This window comes from Mixophyes fleayi, chromosome 2, assembly GCF_038048845.1.
Source record: "Mixophyes fleayi isolate aMixFle1 chromosome 2, aMixFle1.hap1, whole genome shotgun sequence".
Lineage (NCBI taxonomy): Eukaryota > Metazoa > Chordata > Amphibia > Anura > Limnodynastidae > Mixophyes > Mixophyes fleayi.
In genome coordinates, this window is record NC_134403.1 from 88,926,639 (window position 1) to 88,944,937 (window position 18,299).

General features: G+C 40.9%; 1 protein-coding gene across 1 annotated transcript in view; it reads right to left on the reverse strand.

The window, feature by feature from the left end:
• Positions 1 to 18,299, reverse strand: part of LOC142139835 (inactive dipeptidyl peptidase 10-like) — a 58,942-nt gene that overhangs the window by 1,014 nt on the left and 39,629 nt on the right. Inside the window, exons 8-10 of the mRNA XM_075197703.1 lie at positions 6,150 to 6,247; positions 4,446 to 4,569; positions 525 to 563 (exon numbers count right to left, since the gene is read on the reverse strand). Coding sequence (XP_075053804.1) covers positions 525 to 563; positions 4,446 to 4,569; positions 6,150 to 6,247 — 261 coding nt within the window. The remainder of the gene's footprint in view (positions 1 to 524; positions 564 to 4,445; positions 4,570 to 6,149; positions 6,248 to 18,299) is intronic.

Genomic DNA, 18,299 nt, shown 5'->3' on the forward strand with positions numbered 1-18,299 from the left:
CCAGTCTGTCTGTGTGTGTCTGTCTGTGTGTGTTTGTGTTAGGGAATTTAGACTGTAAGCCCCAATGGGGCAGGGATTGATGTCAGTGAGCTCTCTGTACAGCGCTGCAAAATTAGTGGCGCTATATAAATAAATGGTAATAATAATAATATTAATATGCTTTTTTACCATGCTGAGGATAGCAGGCATTCTCAGTGCAAAACAAATTAAGACCTTGATAAGAATAACGTGAGATTGTGTGAGGGTCGTGTAGTATACTTAAATTATATTGGGACGAGGTGATTTTTATTGCAAAACTACTTCCGAGCAAAAGCGAGTGGATTTAAGGGAACAAGAAGCCTTTCATTTGGTGATTAGGCACTAGTGAATGTGTAGTAGGAGCCCATAGCTAGAGCACCACATTTGTCACTAGATTTTACATTTTACTTGTACGCTAGAGTGAATTCTAGAGTCCATTAGTGGCTCTTCTAAACATATATAGTCAGAAACTAAGCACAGAGCAATGATACAGAGGATTCCTTTACCTGAATGCTGATCCACGTGTCCGAGGATGTTCTGTATTTCTAAACATACAATAAGTAATAATATCATCATCTTGAATGGGCTCTGATGAGAATGAGCAAGATGACAAGTGTCCAATGGCAATAAATGAGGATGTTGATGCTTCTGCTGACAATAAAACATCTCTTCATAGCTGTGATGGGAAGTTTGTTATAGCCAAAGCTGCATTGTCCTCATATAATAGAGATAAGGGGAATATTGTTCTGTAGATGGCCATGCTGATGACAGTGCGTAATAACTGGAGATAATGAAAATATTATTTTGTCAATTGCAATTTAAGACTGTTATTATACTAGGGTAATTTAGCTTTATGAAATGAATGAAAGGATGTTTTTTTATATATATGCTGATTTGTGTTAATTTAAATATTGCGCAACAGGGGTTTATTGATCAAAGCCCCCCTCTTGCTAACGATATCCTTCCTCTGGTGGAACTTCCCCATGCAAAGCCTAAGCCTATTTATCATGGATAACAACCATACAAGTACCGCTATCAGTAGACTCATGAATAAAATGCTTTATTATTTAAATAAAGTATTTTTTCATAAATAAAATATCTGACCAAATATTTCTTTATTTTTATTTTTTATGGATAGTGGAACTGGAATCCCAGGTTCGAGCTTCCACTTCCACTGCGCATGTGCGAACCAGCAATCTAGTTTGTGCATGCGCATAAACTTCCCCGCTAGCCTGGTAAACCATCAAGTTTAGAATTTCCACCGCCAGGCAGTATCGCTGGGGAGCTGAGTATCACTTATTTATTTATTAATAGCAGCGACATAGATTTTCTTTTATATCAACATTATGTGATAAATAAACACCATAAAATAACAAGTATAGCATATAGAAAAATAAAGAGGCAAAGCCCATGCACAGACTTTCCGCAAAGGCTTATATTAGCATCATTCACAATAACATGTTCTGGGTTATTGTACCTATCGTGAGATAATATCATATATATCACATACTCGAGGATTGGTTCATGGACAGAAATTATGCTGTAGTGAAAAGCACTAAAATAAGCCAATGCTGAAAGTCTGTATATATGCTTCTTATTTATGCTACATGTTGTATCTATAAACTAGTTACAGTGCGTACAGTGCACCAGTGTCTCTCTGCTGAAAAATCCTTGGTCAGAGCCTATTTTCTACATTGTAATTAGTATAGCATTAGTGAAGAGCCCATAGCACTGTATGTTCATAAAATGATGAATTGATAATTGCGAAGCAGAATATTAATGTCAATAATTAAAAACACAATATAACGTTAGCTCTGGTGTGCTGGCTTTCTCCAAATATACAGTTAGAAATTTCATGTACCCTCTTTGGCATTTTATGCCTTTCCTCTCTATAATTTTGGTCATTAAACCCTCAATATTTCCTTCTGAAATTCCTGAGAAGTAGTCGGCTGTCAGTCAGAGGGCAAACTGAGGCAGCTGTCTCTGACACCAGGTTTGGAGGAGCAGCAAATGTAGGGAATTAATTAAAAATACTAATGTTGTTGGATAGTTTCCATCCTTTTAGCAGATGTAATAATAATAATAACTGTCCTTCAGTTCTCTATGCGGAATTATTCTTATGTTATTGAACCTGCAAGTAAGTAAACTGCTCAGTTTACAAAAGGCACAATCTTTATTTTGCACATATTTAGACTTGGACGCATTTGTACTCTGAGTGTAGGTGTACAAATATTGTAGCAAAAAAAGATCAACGTACTAATATGCCTATGATGAGTTGCACATATCTCAAGATGTATCAAGTTAATAACAGCAGTATTCTCACCAGGCGTACAAGTGTGTATACTTATACACTCAATAGCGTAGAGATGTGGCTTGAAGAGGTTAATAGTAAATATAAAAGTCGCATTTCATTACCCTATTTGTACACAGTATAGTAACGTAATGAAGTGTGTTGACAGTTATTAATAAATGCAAAAGTTGCATGTACCATATAAAATGTAATTAAATTAAAAAATCTTCACATCTGTTGTTTACCCTTTTAAAAAATAAATACTATAAGCTGGAAAGGTCAATACACAAACAACCAATCATGTTCTTACTGTACTCAATTTATGATTGGCCATCCTTTCTTCTCTAAATGTAACTATATGATCGCACAAGTCTAGATAAGATTAAATGTTCTCTAAGTTGACGTATACCCAATTCTGAATGTGTAGCAAAATATATATTTTTTTTTATTGCAGTACCATGCCAGCCAGAAAAATATATGTGATGTTGAATACTTTTGTGTCAAAAAAGACAAAAGTATTATAGGAGTGATACCTTTATTGGTTAAGCAAAATACATTTTTAGATTTGCTAGCTGTCAGAGTACAGAGGCCCCCATTCTCAGTCATTCATTTGTTCACCCAATTCTGAATAAGGCCTCATGTATCAACATGGTTCTATCATTTATTCTCACTATCACGTCTATCACAGGTTGACAGAAGACTGAATTCTGGGGAAATGAAGATGACATGGTGCGGTTATAAAAACTAAGACACAGATATGGGATGAGAGAACTACCTAATTGCTGACGTCTTTCTGAGTATAGTTAGCACCAAATGCTGGGAAGGTGAGCAATAAAACTTACATTACATCAACACATCACTGACCAGACCTCTACTACACTCCTGCACAACAGATGCACCCCAACAGTTATTTCTTAGTCTCCTCTGAAGCATCTTAATAAAGGGTGAAAAGGAGCATGTCCTACTAAGGCCAACTGACCACCATTAGATTCCCTAACAATAGAGCCTTAATAGGAGAGACCACACGTGTCCTAGGAAGACTATTTCATAGAATGCTATCTCCTTTTCCAAATGAGCTGCAAATTAAATGAAATTTAAGGAGGAATTATAATAATTTGAGATGACTAGTCTTATTATTACCCCTTACATCTTCCTAACATTAGCCCAACCATACATCTTAACCTACTCCAAACTTTAATCCCAGATGTAACATATAACCAAAGTAATCCTAGCTGTAATCATAGCTCAAACAGCTCTCTCATCTTTCTTCCCCAAATTCTAATAATGTAAGAAATGGAGGTAAATTTATCAAGATGCGAGTTTCCGGTGGGTTTGAAAAATGAAGATGCTTCCTATAGCAACCAATCAGTTTCTAGCTATCGTTTTGTAGCATGTACTAAACAAATGATAACTAGAATCTGATTGGTTGCTATAGGCAACATCTCCACTATACATTTACCCATTGGTCTCAAAGTGTCATTTGTAGTAGTGAAAGGATAAGTACAAATGTATTACTTGTACTGCTCTCTTCAGAATACTTGATGTACGCTACTTTCAGGATAGCGTTTCGAGTTGTTTATTGTGTCTTTCAAAATGTGATCTTTGCCTTGAGCCCACTAATTTCTTAATTTAGCCCTGATTCAATTCTTCTTATAATTCAAAACTTCTAGCCCCCGCCCCTCAGGCTTTCTTTTGACTACTCATACTTCAAATGTGCCTTTCTGATACACCCCATTATAAAAGTCTTCTTCTTATGTTCCAGATTTCCTAAAGACTGAACCTATAGTCTCTCCACCTGCCCATAAGTGCACATACAAGAGTCAATCTGGTGCTCTGGCCTTATCTATACTAATTAGCCATACACACCTGAGGCAAAATTGAAAGATCCGGCCATCCGGTACTCTGGGCAAATGGCAGGACCATAAAGAGCACTGTTCTTGTGGTTGGACAATGACCAGATACACAGCCATATGCAGTCATCTTCACACTATATTTACCTTCTGTCCCAGTTCTTCGTCAGATGCTAATTAGGATTGGCAATCTTTTTGAGCTAATACATGATGCAATCTGTTGCCAATAAGCTCTAAAATGACCTAATTGTCTATAGCTGGGGCTGGTTGCAGAATAAAACACTTACCTCTAGACAGCTGCCCGTGGTTGCGTCACATATAGTGAGAACAGATAGGTTCTGGGAGCGATTTAACCATTGCACAGCAAGTCGCGTGTTTGTTACCCAACTGACCAGTGTGATATAATACTCCCTAAAAGGAAAAGACAGGACTGTTCATGGCACTGCATTATTCTGAAATATAATAGTGAATGCTTTCTTTTTTTCTGCCCCAATCAAAATAAACAAGACTATTTCTTTAGCTCCATCATTGTTCTGAAAATAAACATCCCCTTGCTAGATAGACCAAAATAATAAGTCTTTCTAGAGGAAAACTAGTTACACCTGGCAGGGCCAGTCTGACACAGACTGTGGCACGCAGCTACCTAGGCTACAGCTGCCTCCTCCATGCATTGGGGCATCCAAGTCCCCCCCAGGTCTATCCTCTGTCACAGCTTAGTATGCAATGGGAACACTTGGGATATGGAGGTACTTGGACAGCCTGAGCACTTCTGCCAGAACACAGGGCTGTAACTATTGGCTGATAACACCCGCAACTATATCTGCATTCTGTATTGGACCCAGGAGAGATATAAAGGCACACGCGAATGGAAGTCTGAAAAGAAGAAACTTGTGAGTATTTGCTAATTAGTGTCTTCATGCTCTGATTATCTGAATGGGTGTTTATCTCTGTGTTCTACAATGCAAAATACATACTGCCTATTATCTAGTGCACAAGATTAAGATCTTCCCGATTGGGTTATACAGGGGTGTTTTTTTTAATCCTATACATGCTGACCTGAGCTGGAAAAGGAGGACTGTGTTCTGAGCTATAACTGGTTATAATAGTGAACTTTGCGACAGGAACAAAACTCACTTTAACCCATATAGTATAAGTGCAGTTGTGCTTTTGATGCACCAAGCGGCCATTTACATTGATATGTATTTGGATGCTATGCTATGCTATGCTATGATGGTTGGAAAATAAATATGTATATCTTTTTATTTAATATTTAAACAATATACAAAAAATACAAAAAATACAGAGTTATCACAAAAGGTTACAAGTTATAGAATAACAAAGAATCAAAAAGTTGCACAACAGAGGGAATATATATTTTTTTAATCATATGAATATCACAGAAATTTGCTTTTAATGTAATCAGTGGGTCTATTCCCAGCACTGTACATATATTTCTCTTTTAGCCGTACTAAAGATCTAATGATTTTTTATTTTTTTATTTTCTGAACTCTTCTCAGATTGGTCAACAGACACTGTCTGCGCTTGAATTCATTACATGATCCAAAGCTTGAAGTGACATCATAACACATAGCACATATGGTATAATATTTTAATTAGTTTGTTTATATAATCAATCTCTTGTCTAGTAATAACAAGTAGCAGGTTGCAGTACTGTATGTCTGCTGTTTCGGAACTGCTGTTAAATAATATCCAATACTAGATTTAGAATCAGACACATTAAGCATATCCCTACCAGTGGTATAAGCTGAGAGATGGGGTTTCCTATCTATAAAAATATTAATCTTTTATCATGTGCTGAAATGACTTGAAGTTCTTTATAGATATTCTATTGACAATGTTAGTGCTATATAACAAGAGTTAGGTCACCTAGAAATGGACCAACTGTTGTCTCATAACATTAATTCAGTTGTAGCAAACGATTTACAAACAAGTTACCTTAATACATGTTGGATGGTTGCCTATTTGTTTACCTGTATTGAAAAGTATCAGGACGAAGAATCTCCACAGTGTGGGAAGGACCATGCAGATTAACAACAAAAACCTTCACTCGTGGAATGGGCTGTCCAGCCTGAAAGAGAACAGGGGACATGAGCTGGTGACTGCACAGAAAACATCATTTATTAGTGCAAAGGCAAGAAGTACATCAGAAATACATGTCAAATATGTTATAGGTCAACTTCTCTGTTATATAATTGTAATATCTAGACAGATGTGTTTACTTTCATTGCCCTATCATATGACAACAGATCTGCTCTGTAGATATAACTGAATCCAATGCTTAGACCTGAGCTTATATTGTGCTAAATCCATGGGCAATGAAAGCAACCTGGATTTCCCCTTTAAATATAATTGAGCCTTGGTACTTTGAGGACCTGCACCCACTTGAATAAAGCCGCAAGCCCAGCAGCCATAGTTGAGAGTCTGACCAAGCTTTAGGCACCGCCACAGAATAACGAAATGCACGCTACTAGTAAGTACAACTCCCAATTACATGGCATCATAGCAATATTTGGGTGTGTTCTGCACTGTATCTACTTACTGCACCAGAGTACCCCTCTCTGCTGTTCTGAGTATGTGAGGGGGCCAGCACATGCACAGTGGGCACCTATTTGGACTTTCAGTTCCACTGCAATAATTGCACGCATCACAGGTCCCCAGTGTCAGACTGGGGCATGAAGGGCCCACCGGGGGCTGCAACGCCAGGGGCCCACCAGATGGGGTGTGGCCAGCCATCAAAGAGGCATGACCGTCAGACACTAGAGGGGGAGTGATCAGCCCACATATGCCAGAAGGAATGAAAGCTGCTGAATAGTGTGCCTCAGTATAGTGAAAAGCACCGCTATTTTGTTTTGTCTTTAGCCCATAATAGCATACTACAGGGATTAATCTTGCCAAATATCGCTTTGCCCTCACATTTTAATGAACTGTAGCTTCACTTACATTAGGAATACATGTTTAGGACCAGATGCAATGTTGTTTTCTTGACTGGCAGAAATCAGTGCAAAGTGTCTGCATAGGATCCTCTCTTATATTTGTTTTTTTACTTCCTCTCTTATTTAATATATCCTGGGTGCCTGCTGGTGTCACAGGGAGGTTATTACAGGATACAAGTTCCATGCCACCAAATTCCAATCTCTGATTGTTATTTCTTTAACACCGCCTTATCCCTTCTTTTATTCCTAAGATCTGATCCCGCCATATGGTGATTTCAAACTAAATAAAAAGAGAGTGTATAGTGGGGAAGAACCGTTGTGTATTTTATAACCTGGGACTTTTTGGCGTTCAACCCGCAAATTGCACCCACAAGATAGCGATCCCAGTTACCCCCTTTCTTGTCATGGTACTCATTAATGCTGTTTTAAAAACATCTGCATAGGTGTTGGTGCTCTTTGCTTGCTTTTTACGCACAACAGACTTTGACAAGCAGCCAATCCATCTCTAACTAATGTTACCCTAAAAAGAAAAAATGAACCCCCTTTAATGTTGTGGCAGTGATAAAGCATTCAAATCCTGCATTTCAATCATAATGCAGCAACAACAATTATACACACTGATTTGAAAATCTAATTAGCAGTAGAGCAAAATGATTGCATTTTTTAGTCATTGTTTGAAAGTCTGTCTGTGCAACCATATAACATACCATAAGGGGTTAAAATTCACAGCCAACCATAAAACTTGCAACTGTTGCAGATGTCTTGTGTTAAAATTGTTCTGTGCTTTTCTTTCGGAAATTAATATACTCGATAATATCCAGGACAACTGTAATCTAGGGTTATTATATTTATTATTATTAAGGAATGTTGCAGCTGTACATGCAGTATCATTCATTAACCCCAAGTCCTGTGAGCTAAAGCGTCATTTTGTTGGTCTGCAGCTTAGGAATAGTGGAGATTCCACAGAAATGCAGCTATTGGATTTTTTTTTTAAATCTGCCCTTTGTTGGGTGGTCTTATCTACTGCTTTTGCTTGATACAGCAGTTAGGAAGAGTCTGGTACCTGAGAGACGCGATAAAGTGCGTATCCACTACCAGTCACGGACCGAGCAGGGGAATTTAGAGAACGGACCCAGCGGGGGGCGTGGCTAATGGACCCAGCGGGGGCGTGGCTAACCAGCGTCGGGGCCTACCGGTGGATTGTCCGGCTCATCGGCAGGCCAGTCCGACGCTGCAGGTCCCCCCTTTCTGTCAGGACCCATATCAGCCACATGGGCTGCTCTGGCAGTAGTTATGCCCCTGCATTTCCCTTTGTTTCAAAACTACCGTATTAGCACAAGAGCCTATGCCAGGGGTTGATGCAATCCAATACTCTTAAATCCTTAAGAGACAACCATGGTGTGATAATGTAAGCCTAGCTAGGAGTGGGGAACATGAGAGAGTTATCCCTAGTACAAGTAGCACCATGATGGACATCTGAGTTTTCCCAGTAGGTGGGCTAGGAAGAGTCTAAGGTGACTCTACTTTGGAATGTGACACATGAAGTCATTCACTTTGATGTGTGTCCCAGACAGGGCCGCCGAGAGAGGGGGGGAGTGGGTACTAATTACCCGGGCCCGGGCATGTCAGGGGGCCTGGCCCGGGCCCTTGCGCTGCTTCTTTTTTTTTTTTTTTTTTAAACGTTTTTTTCTTTCTTCCTTTTTTTTTTCTTTTTTTTTTTGCAGGGGGGGGGGGGGGGGGCTCGGTCATTGGTGGGGGGAGCAGGCTAGTTTAAAAAAAAACCTAAACATACTCACCTGATCGCGGAGCCGGCATCCCTCCTCTCTGCTGCTCTGTGATCCATTCAGACTGTCTGAATGCCGGGTGTGATGTCATCATGTCATGCCCAGCATTCAGTTAGTCTGGAGCACAGAGCAGCAGAGAAGACCAAGAAAGGAGAAAAGGTAAGTGCAGGGAGGAAAACGAGGGGGGGCATGGAGGAGTTAAAAAACGGGGAGGCAGCATGACAGGGGTTAAAAAACGAGGGGGGGGGCATAGAGGGGTTAAAAATGGGGGGGGGGGCAGCATGACAGAGAAGTTAAAAAATGAGGGAGGGGGCAGCATGACAGGGGTTAAAAAATGAGAGGGGTTAAAAAACGAGGGGGGGCATAGAGGGTTTAAAAACGGGGAGAGGGGCAGCATGACAGAGAAGTTAAAAAATGAGGGGGGGGGGGGCAGCATGACAGGGGTTAAAAAATGAGGGGGGGCACAGAGGGGTTAAAAAACAGGGGTCAGCATGGCACAGTGGGGTTTTAAAAGGGGGGGAGGCATGGCACAGTGGGATTGAAAAAGGGGGGGAGCAGCATAGTATAGTGTGATGAAGGGGAGCCAGATGAAGGGGGCAAAAGCAGCATGGAGGGCGCAGTGTGATCATAAGGCATGGCGATGATGAAGGGGCACATTATTGTAATATTGGAGCTGGAGGAAGGCCTAATTATTAATCGTGGATGGTATTGATTTAACGCCAGGGTTGTTTGGAATTATCTAAATGTAGCTATTTTTTTCCAAATAGGGCCCCCAGCATTCCAGGATCCAGACAAGCCGCAACTAAAGAAACATGCAGCAACAGGTGGTGAAAGTGAGAAGAACAGGTAGGAGAGAGCAGGACAGTATGTGAAATGTTGTGATTCTAGTAGGGACAATGTCAATTTTTGGTGAGTGTTTTGCCCAATGTAAGGTGGAGGCCAAGACTGAACTCTTTGTGTACGCACTGCATTTTTTCTATACTACACTTTGGTGCTAGATGTCCTGAAAGCCAGGAGTGCTTGGACATATGTGACGCTCGTGCGAATTGAGAGCCGAGTGATTTTGATGTGTTAGCCACGCCCCAATGGCGAATTTACCACGCCCCCAAATGCACGACCACAACCCCGAGAAATCTTGCGCCGCCGTAAGGCGTCGCAATTTTTTTTACCATGCTCAGCTATGAGGGGGGCCCCATGAATTTGTTGTACCGGGGCCCTGAATTCCTCTTGGCAGCCCTGGTCCCAGATGCTGTGCATCCCTCACAACATACATTATTGTTAGTGTCAACTTTTCCAGAAGATAATGAGGTCCACACCCTTCACGCAACACTGGAAATGTAGCAACTATACTGTACTTTTACAGAAGAAATCAGGGCATACTATGGCAGCCCGTTACATCTGTCAACTCCAATCCTCCCTTCATAAATTGGCACTGCTGAGATTACACTGTTCAGGACAGAACAATCAGGGATGTTGATAAGTTTTAAAAAGACCTGGATCCCAACTCACAAGAAGGTCATTCGATTTGCATTCGTTCCTTACATGTATACAGTATAAAGTTACCAGCAACTTTAATAGAAATTCATGTAGGTTACAGTGAATTTTTTATTTTTTTTTAAAAAAAGATACATTTTAATTTTACTTATGACATTATGATTAAGATATGGGGCTTTAGCCTAGTAATGTTCTAACTAGAATATGGGCTTCAATTTGGTATTGGAACTATATACTACAGGTACTGGGCTTAGATTAGGTAGTCACTTTAAGGGCCAGTAATATGGGTTACCCTCTAAACAAGCAAATTGTACAATAATAGGTTAAGAAATTAAATATATCTAAATTATATTTTGTATCCCACTCCTGAAAGGAACAAGTAATAAAAAAAACAACTACAAAAACAAAACAGAACATATTTTTGCAGGGTGTGGTGCTGATATATGAAGTCATACTCAAAAAGAAAATCCTCTAAAGGGACCCACATCATTTAGTACTGATTTAAATAATTACAGGACCTGAAGAAGGCACAAGGGTGTAGAACAAAAGCACATCTTAGGATTCTCTTTAGTATTACTGGCAAGATGCCTATAAAGCTTTCAGAAAAATTTCAATGTAAACTAATTACTCAAAAAGGTCATTAGAAACCAATAATTCAAAGTAAAAATTGATTTAATTACTTTTATTCTCATTTAGTTTAATTATTTGTACATAATTTTTTTGTTGACATGGTTTAAAGAAAAAGCAAGAGAGACAAGTGACATGCAGGAAGAGAATCAAGTCTTTCATCTCATATTCTTATTCCTTGGAGCTGCCAGAGCCCAAGTGTGGTCTTATTATTAGATATTGACAATTAATAATAAGAACATCTCCCCAAATTCATTCCGGAATTCATTAACGCTAAATTGGAATAGTCTGGGCCCTCCCCAAAGGACTTTATTATAATCTGCAACTGTAGTGGTCACATCACAGCCAGGGCCATCTTAACAACATTATGGGCCCCCGGTCAAAGCAGTGCACTGGGGCCCCTATATATATATATATATATATATATATAAAGAGAGAGAGAGAGAGAGAGAGAGATAGATATAGATATAGATTTAAAGAGATAGAGATAGATAGATGTACTTGCTCAGTGACCCTTGAAGGTTTTTTTTGCAGGTTTTTTTTTTTGCAGGATTATTTATTCTAATTAAGAGCCCTGCCTATGGGGCCCCCTTGCCCGTGGGGCCCCCGGGCACCTGTCCATCGTGCCCAATGGAAAAGATGGCCCTGATTACAGCAGGGGCTCCAGGGCGCTGAACCCCACCAATGCAGAAATGGTGTAAATTGTGATTAAACCCTACAGAATATGTTAGCGCTATATAAATAAATGATGATGATGATGACGAAACCCTCCTCAAAGACAGTAGCAGGATAAAGTGAAGGAAAATCACAGCAAATCATTAAAATAATCACATTTTGTTTGCTTCTCTAATTCAATGAATTGCCAATGAAGTTATATTTACATTGAAAGAACATTTATTTTATATTAATTAGTGTTCCTAAAATCCAAATGCCTACTCCTGGTTGTCTTGGAAAATTAATATTTGGTGTCTAAGATTACATTTGGTTTTCTGAAAATTTTTCCATAAAGCAATGTGTAAAGAATAGTTGTGGAGGCATGGAACTATATCTATCTTAAATGTTCTGATCACCAGCTAAAAAAACACAGGCGAAGATGCAGAGTTGGCATCTCAACAGTTAAATTATTTTTTGTTTAACTTACGCCCATGGAAGTACTCTACATACATCAATAAATGAAAGTGACAGTTTTAGCAGCCAGAGGTGCAAAATTGCTGTAACAAAGTTTACAGTACAAATCTATATACTAATGACTGAATTAACAATCACTCACTGATTAATTATTTAATATGCTTTACACACATCAACCTGACAATCTAAGATCTGTAAGCCAGTCTCCAAGGACAAGTGTTTAGTGATATTAGTGAACAGTTAGCAGCCACTGCATATATTCTGAGAATAATAATGAGCCATTGGTATTTGTTCTGCATCTAGATGATATATATATATATATATATATATATATATATATATATATATATATGTATTGGGATCCAACATTCTGTAAAAGCAGTGATAACCTACATCATATGCATCTAATAGAGCAATACTTTAAAGTTGTTGGAATTTGGATTCACGTGTAAGCATTACCTTATGTGACACAGGCACCCTTCTAGTGAGCCATACATGAACAACTTCTTACTGAATAAAAGGTGCTTTAATTGTACACGTCACAATCACAGATAAACAGCACACTTTCCGTCAGGATGACACCAGGCGGCCTAACGCTTTCTGATATAGTCCTCGAGCCTGAGTCATTAAGGCATGCAAACTGAGCACATTGTGCATTTGTTATAAACCACACGTAAATCAGCTCTCCATATTCCCGAAGTCAACAAGGTACGAATCTAAAGATACATGTGGTATTAACTACAGGTGTAGTTTTATTCTGCTTTACTAGACCAGACACTGCAGGATATGTACAATGCCTATGTGGAATATCAAATCTCAAAAGAATGCACAGATAGAAAAAAATAAGTAATTAAAGTTACCTGTCAATAATATAGTCATTTATAATTATAAATGGAAATTTAAGAAACTTTCTTTTATATACTGTATATATTTTTTTTCCCTTGGAAAAACACTTATTAGGCCGTCCTTAATGTCTACTGTACATAACAGACATTATTACAGTTGCTCCTGATTGCAGACACATGTTATAGCATGCATATGATACTGACATCACCAGGACTCCGGAATTAGACTAGCCCAGTGGTTACCAAACTTTTTCAGTTCGCGGCACCCTTAGAGTCTCCAAATTTTTTCAAGGCACCCCTCCAAAATAATTACTGAGCAGTCCTGTTTTAGAAGTAGTTGGGTCAAAAAATTGTAATAAGTATTTAGGTCACGACAGAAATACTTATTTAGTTGTATGCAAAAATGCCCATTTGCATCCAGACACTCTGCCCCCTCTGCATCCAGGCACACTGCCCCCTCTGCATCCAGGCACACTGCCCCCTCTGCATCCAGACACACTGCCCTCTATCACGTTGCCCCCTCTGCCCTCTGTGACACTGTCCCCTCCTCTGCCCTCTGTCACGCTGTCCCCTCCTCTGTCCTCTGTCCCCCTCCTCTGCTCTCTGTCCCCCCTCCTCTGCCCTCTGTCACGCTGTCCCCCTCCTCTGCCACCCTCCTCTGCCCTCTGTCACGCTGTCCCCCTCCTCTGCCCTCTGTCCCCCTCCTCTGCCCTCTGTCCCCCTCCTCTGCTCTCTGTCCCCCTCCTCTGCCATCTGTCCCCCTCCTCTGCTCTCTGTCCCCCTCCTCTGCTCTCTGTCCCCCTCCTCTGCCATCTGTCCTCCTCCTCTGCTCTCTGTCCACCTCCTCTTTCCCCCTCCTCTACTCTCTGTTCCCCTCCTTTGCTCTCTGTCCCCCTCCTCTGCCCTCTGTCCCACTCCTCTGCTCTCTGTCCCCCTCCTCTGCCCTCTGTCCTCCTCCTCTGCCCTCTGTCCTCCTCCTCTGCCCTCTGTCCCCCTCCTCTGCCCTCTGTTCCCCTCCTCTGCTATCTGTCCCCCTCTGGGACAGATGGCAGAGGAGGGGAATATATTTTTTAGTGTGTGGTTTGTTTTTATGTACCTATGTGTTATATGGTCCGTTGAATATTGCCAATTCATTTTCATGTCTATATTGTGATGTTCATGTAGTTTGAATTAGCTACATTGTTTCATCTTCTATTTCCTCAATTAAGTGATACATTTTATTATTTTTTATTGAAAGGTTATTTATTCGTACGGGAATGATTACTCCTATGTGATATTAACTATTTGCACAGCGCCTTTATGATTTTGTTTTTTTTACTTAGGAGCTATGGCAGCCATTACCTTCACAGTTTGGCCTTTAAGTCTAATAGCCAAAAGAGTCCCTTGTAATCTCTTGGTTACCCCATGAGTGCAGTGTATTTTAATTCTGGGCGACCACGAGACCTTGGCTCCAGCCAGGACAGAAATCAATGTAAGTGTTCATTCCCAGAGTTCAGGACTGCCTGGACAACCTTGTTGTTCTCCCGCACAGTCACTTTAATTAAGGAGGGACAAGTTGTGAAACTCCAGGAACAGCACCCTAGAAAGATAGGCCTAGCTTGGCCAAGTGAACAGTCCATGGGTTTTTGGGGTCTAGTCTACTTGTCTTTAAAGTTTACAAGCTCTCCACACTTGAAACACCTCTGCTCAGACACCCTTACAGCTGGACCTCGATGAGAAGCAGTGTTCTTTTTGAGGACACTCATCCTCTGTGTTCAGCAGCTTGTTGAGCTTTTTTAACTCCACATCAAATTCCAATGAGTCTTCCAGAGATGATGCCAAGGCAACAGCTGTGACCTCATTATTGAGAGCCTCTGCTTCAAGTCTGTCAAGTTCCTCAGCATTTCTGAAAGAAAGTCTTTTCATCCTCATGGAGCAGTCATTCAAGCTTTTCATGCTTTACAGTCTCTCTTAACGTGTGTGTCTCTTGCTGAACCAGAAGTTTTAGTTTCAAAAAAGCAATTTATTGGTCTCTCTCTATATCTCTTTAAGAGGACTCACCTCTTTTCCTCTTTCTTTATATAACTCTTGCAAATCATCTTTCAAGGACTCAAAAAACTAATTTTCCTGCTCTCTCAGCTGCAATCTCTTTGCAATTTCTTTAAGAGAGTCTGTTTCTTTTCCTCTTTCCTTATACGATTATTGAACATTATACAAATGGTGATTTGAGTTCCACAACTCTTTTTTCAAGCCAGGAGTTTTCTTCTCTAAAAGTTTTCTCCATGTGGCCAAACTCTTCCATGGCCACATAATCTGCCATAGGTAACAACAAGTTTTTGCAGAGAGCAACAGATTTTCCAATTTCATCTCCAGAGGCGCACGCAGGATTGTCAGGGGGGAGTTTCCCCCCCCATCCTGACCAAAAAAAAAACCCACGAGAGAGAGCTGCTGCGCATGCGCGAGCTCCGTTTCGGCAGCGCTGTCCTATACAGCAGCCGCGGCGCTGCCAAAGAAGCGTCCGCGGCAGTGTTGTATACAATACAGCACCGCCGCGGACGCTTCTTTGACAGCGCCGCGGCTGCTGTATAGGACAGTGCCGATATGGTGGGCACTGAGTTAGCGCAGGGGGAGGTTTCTGGAGACTCAGAAACCCCCCCTGCGTGCGCCACTAATCTCCCCCTTGCAAACTCCAGTGCAGGTTTTCCAAATTTCCATCTGGGACTGAACTTCAGACACACCTGCTTGCAAAATTTCCTTTTGGTACACTCTATTCTTTTTGTTGGTCATCTTTAGCTGTAGTAAAGATAATTTGCACTGACAGCAATTACTCTTTGACCTATTGCAGCCTATAAACAATAATCTTGATCTTTACATACATTCAACACTTTACACAGACAATTAGCAAAATAAACTAGCATCCCACGCAGGTAAATAGCAAACGTCTGTGCACAGTGCTTTTCCCCAACCACACTCAACTCATTACCAGGTGTGGCACTACAACAACCCACAATTTAAAACTTGCTTTCTTTGCTAAACAGAACTATTTATAATAGTTTGGTGCATGACAGTATGTATGAGTCTGTCTGTGAGTGTGTGTCTATATTAGGGAATTTAGACTGTAAGCTCCAATGGGGCAGGGACAGATGTGAATGAGTTCTCTGTACAGCGCTGCGGAATCAGTGGCGCTATATAAATAAATGGTGATGATGATGATGACAGTGGTATTCAATACATTTCACTTACCACCATTGCATCTAGTTGACCTTCGTAATCCCACTGCTAACACCATTGGTGACACGGGCACCCTTCTGGTGATGCACACACAAACAACTTCTTGCTGAATAAATGGTGCTTTTATTGTTCATGTCACAATCACAGATAAGCAGCACACTTACTAGAAACAATCCTTCTGTCTAGACACCAGACAGTATCTGGCCATTGTCTACAAATGCACAAAACCCCTCCCTTTGGTCTAACTGCTTCATTAGACCCTGTTCACGACCTGGGTGCGTTCAGCCTAGGAGTCCCACTTGACAATGGCTTAACCCTGTATGCAGCCTTCTTCTGCAGACTGCCAGTTGAACACCTAACTCCTCTTTAAGAGGCTTGTGGGAAACCACTCCCTTTTTCACACTAAATATGCTCATTCTTCCAACTCCCCCAACTATGGCCGGTTACCTATATATATTTGGTTTACATCATCTTCATTGATCATTTATTTTTCATATAGAGCAACCAATATTGCAGTGCTGTGCAGAGAATATTTGTCACTCACATCAGTCCTGCCCCATTGGAGCTTACAGGCTAAATTCCCTACCATGCAGACACACACAGATTAGGGTCAATTTTGACAGCAGCCAATTAACCTACTAGTATGTTTTTGTAGTGTGTAAGGTAACCGGAGCACCTGTAGGAAACCCACGCAAACACAGGGAGAACATACAAACTCCACACAGATAAGGCCTTGGCTGTGAGGCAGAAGTGCTAACCATTAAAGCCACCGTGCAGCCCTACATTCACACACTAGTGAATATAGTTTTTTTACTTGCAATCAGGAAGACATTAGAGATCACATCATATACCTCCATAGGTTTAATATGTGTTTAACATGGAGTTGTCTTACTTGTGTTCAAGAGGCCATTGGAGTTACTTGAATCTATTTATCTTTTGTTAAACGCACCCTCTTTCCCTCATTGTTATCATTTCCCTCTATCATCATCACTCTCTCCCCTCTTCAAACGCTTTCCTTCGTCTCTATCCTTATGCCTCCCTAATCATTCCCTTCACCATTTTTAGCACTTGTCTTCCCATTAGCACCCTCCCTCCTTTTCAGCATGCCCACTCCTCCTCCACCGCCCCATGTATGCAGAGCAAGCAAAGTGAAATCCTGTGCAGACGGGACCGATCAGACCCCTCTGAACGGAATGTATTAACTGCACAGTGGAGCTGAGCTCTGCACTCTGAGAGCGCTGATGATAACACATCAGTCCCATCTGATCAGCAGAGTGGAGCTCAGCGCAGTGGAGGTATACTAGTGACACAATGCTTGGAGGGGAACATTCCGCACTATTGTATTTGGCACTCCAGAAGGCCAGTTGCAAGATTATTAAGTAACCACAACACCTTTTATTATTATTGTTATCTTTTATTTATATGGCACCACAAAGGGTCCACAGCACTGTACATAGTGCATAGGAGAAAACAGAACACGGCATACAGTGAAATACAAAAAAATAAAACAAAGTTCAATTGAACTGACAACCCAGTTAAGGACAGGTAGACTGGGCACTAGGTAGGAGTGAATAAAGAACGCTTGGGAGCCAGAAAGGGGAAGAAAGAGAGGTAGAGAGTGAACTAAAGTAGGATGGGCATGTGCACAGAAGTATTGTCACGGGCACTAGGAGTCTTGCCCAGGATTTCAGCAGTTGACTATGCTTACCAGAGAGGCGGAGTTTGCACAGCTGTCCTCTGGCAGCAGGGTGAATAGTGGAACGTATATAACAGCAGATGGAGAGAGGATGCCAATGGAAATGATGATAGTCAGTGACTTGCAGCTATACTGGTAAATGAGTCAGCGACTTGCAGCTATATTGGTAGATGAGTCAGCGACTTGCATCTATAGTGGAAAGGCAGGTTTGAACCACGGAGACCAGGTTGGACGTGAGCAGGTGAAGGAAGGTAACAGGAGAGTCAGTGGTCTGCGTACAGCAAGTTGTACCACTGCTATGGTGAAAAGACTTGTCCAGGTGCAGGTCGGTAGCGGGGAAGTCAGTGGTCTGCGTACATCAAGTTGTACCACTGCTATGGTGAGAAGACTTGTCCAGGTGCAG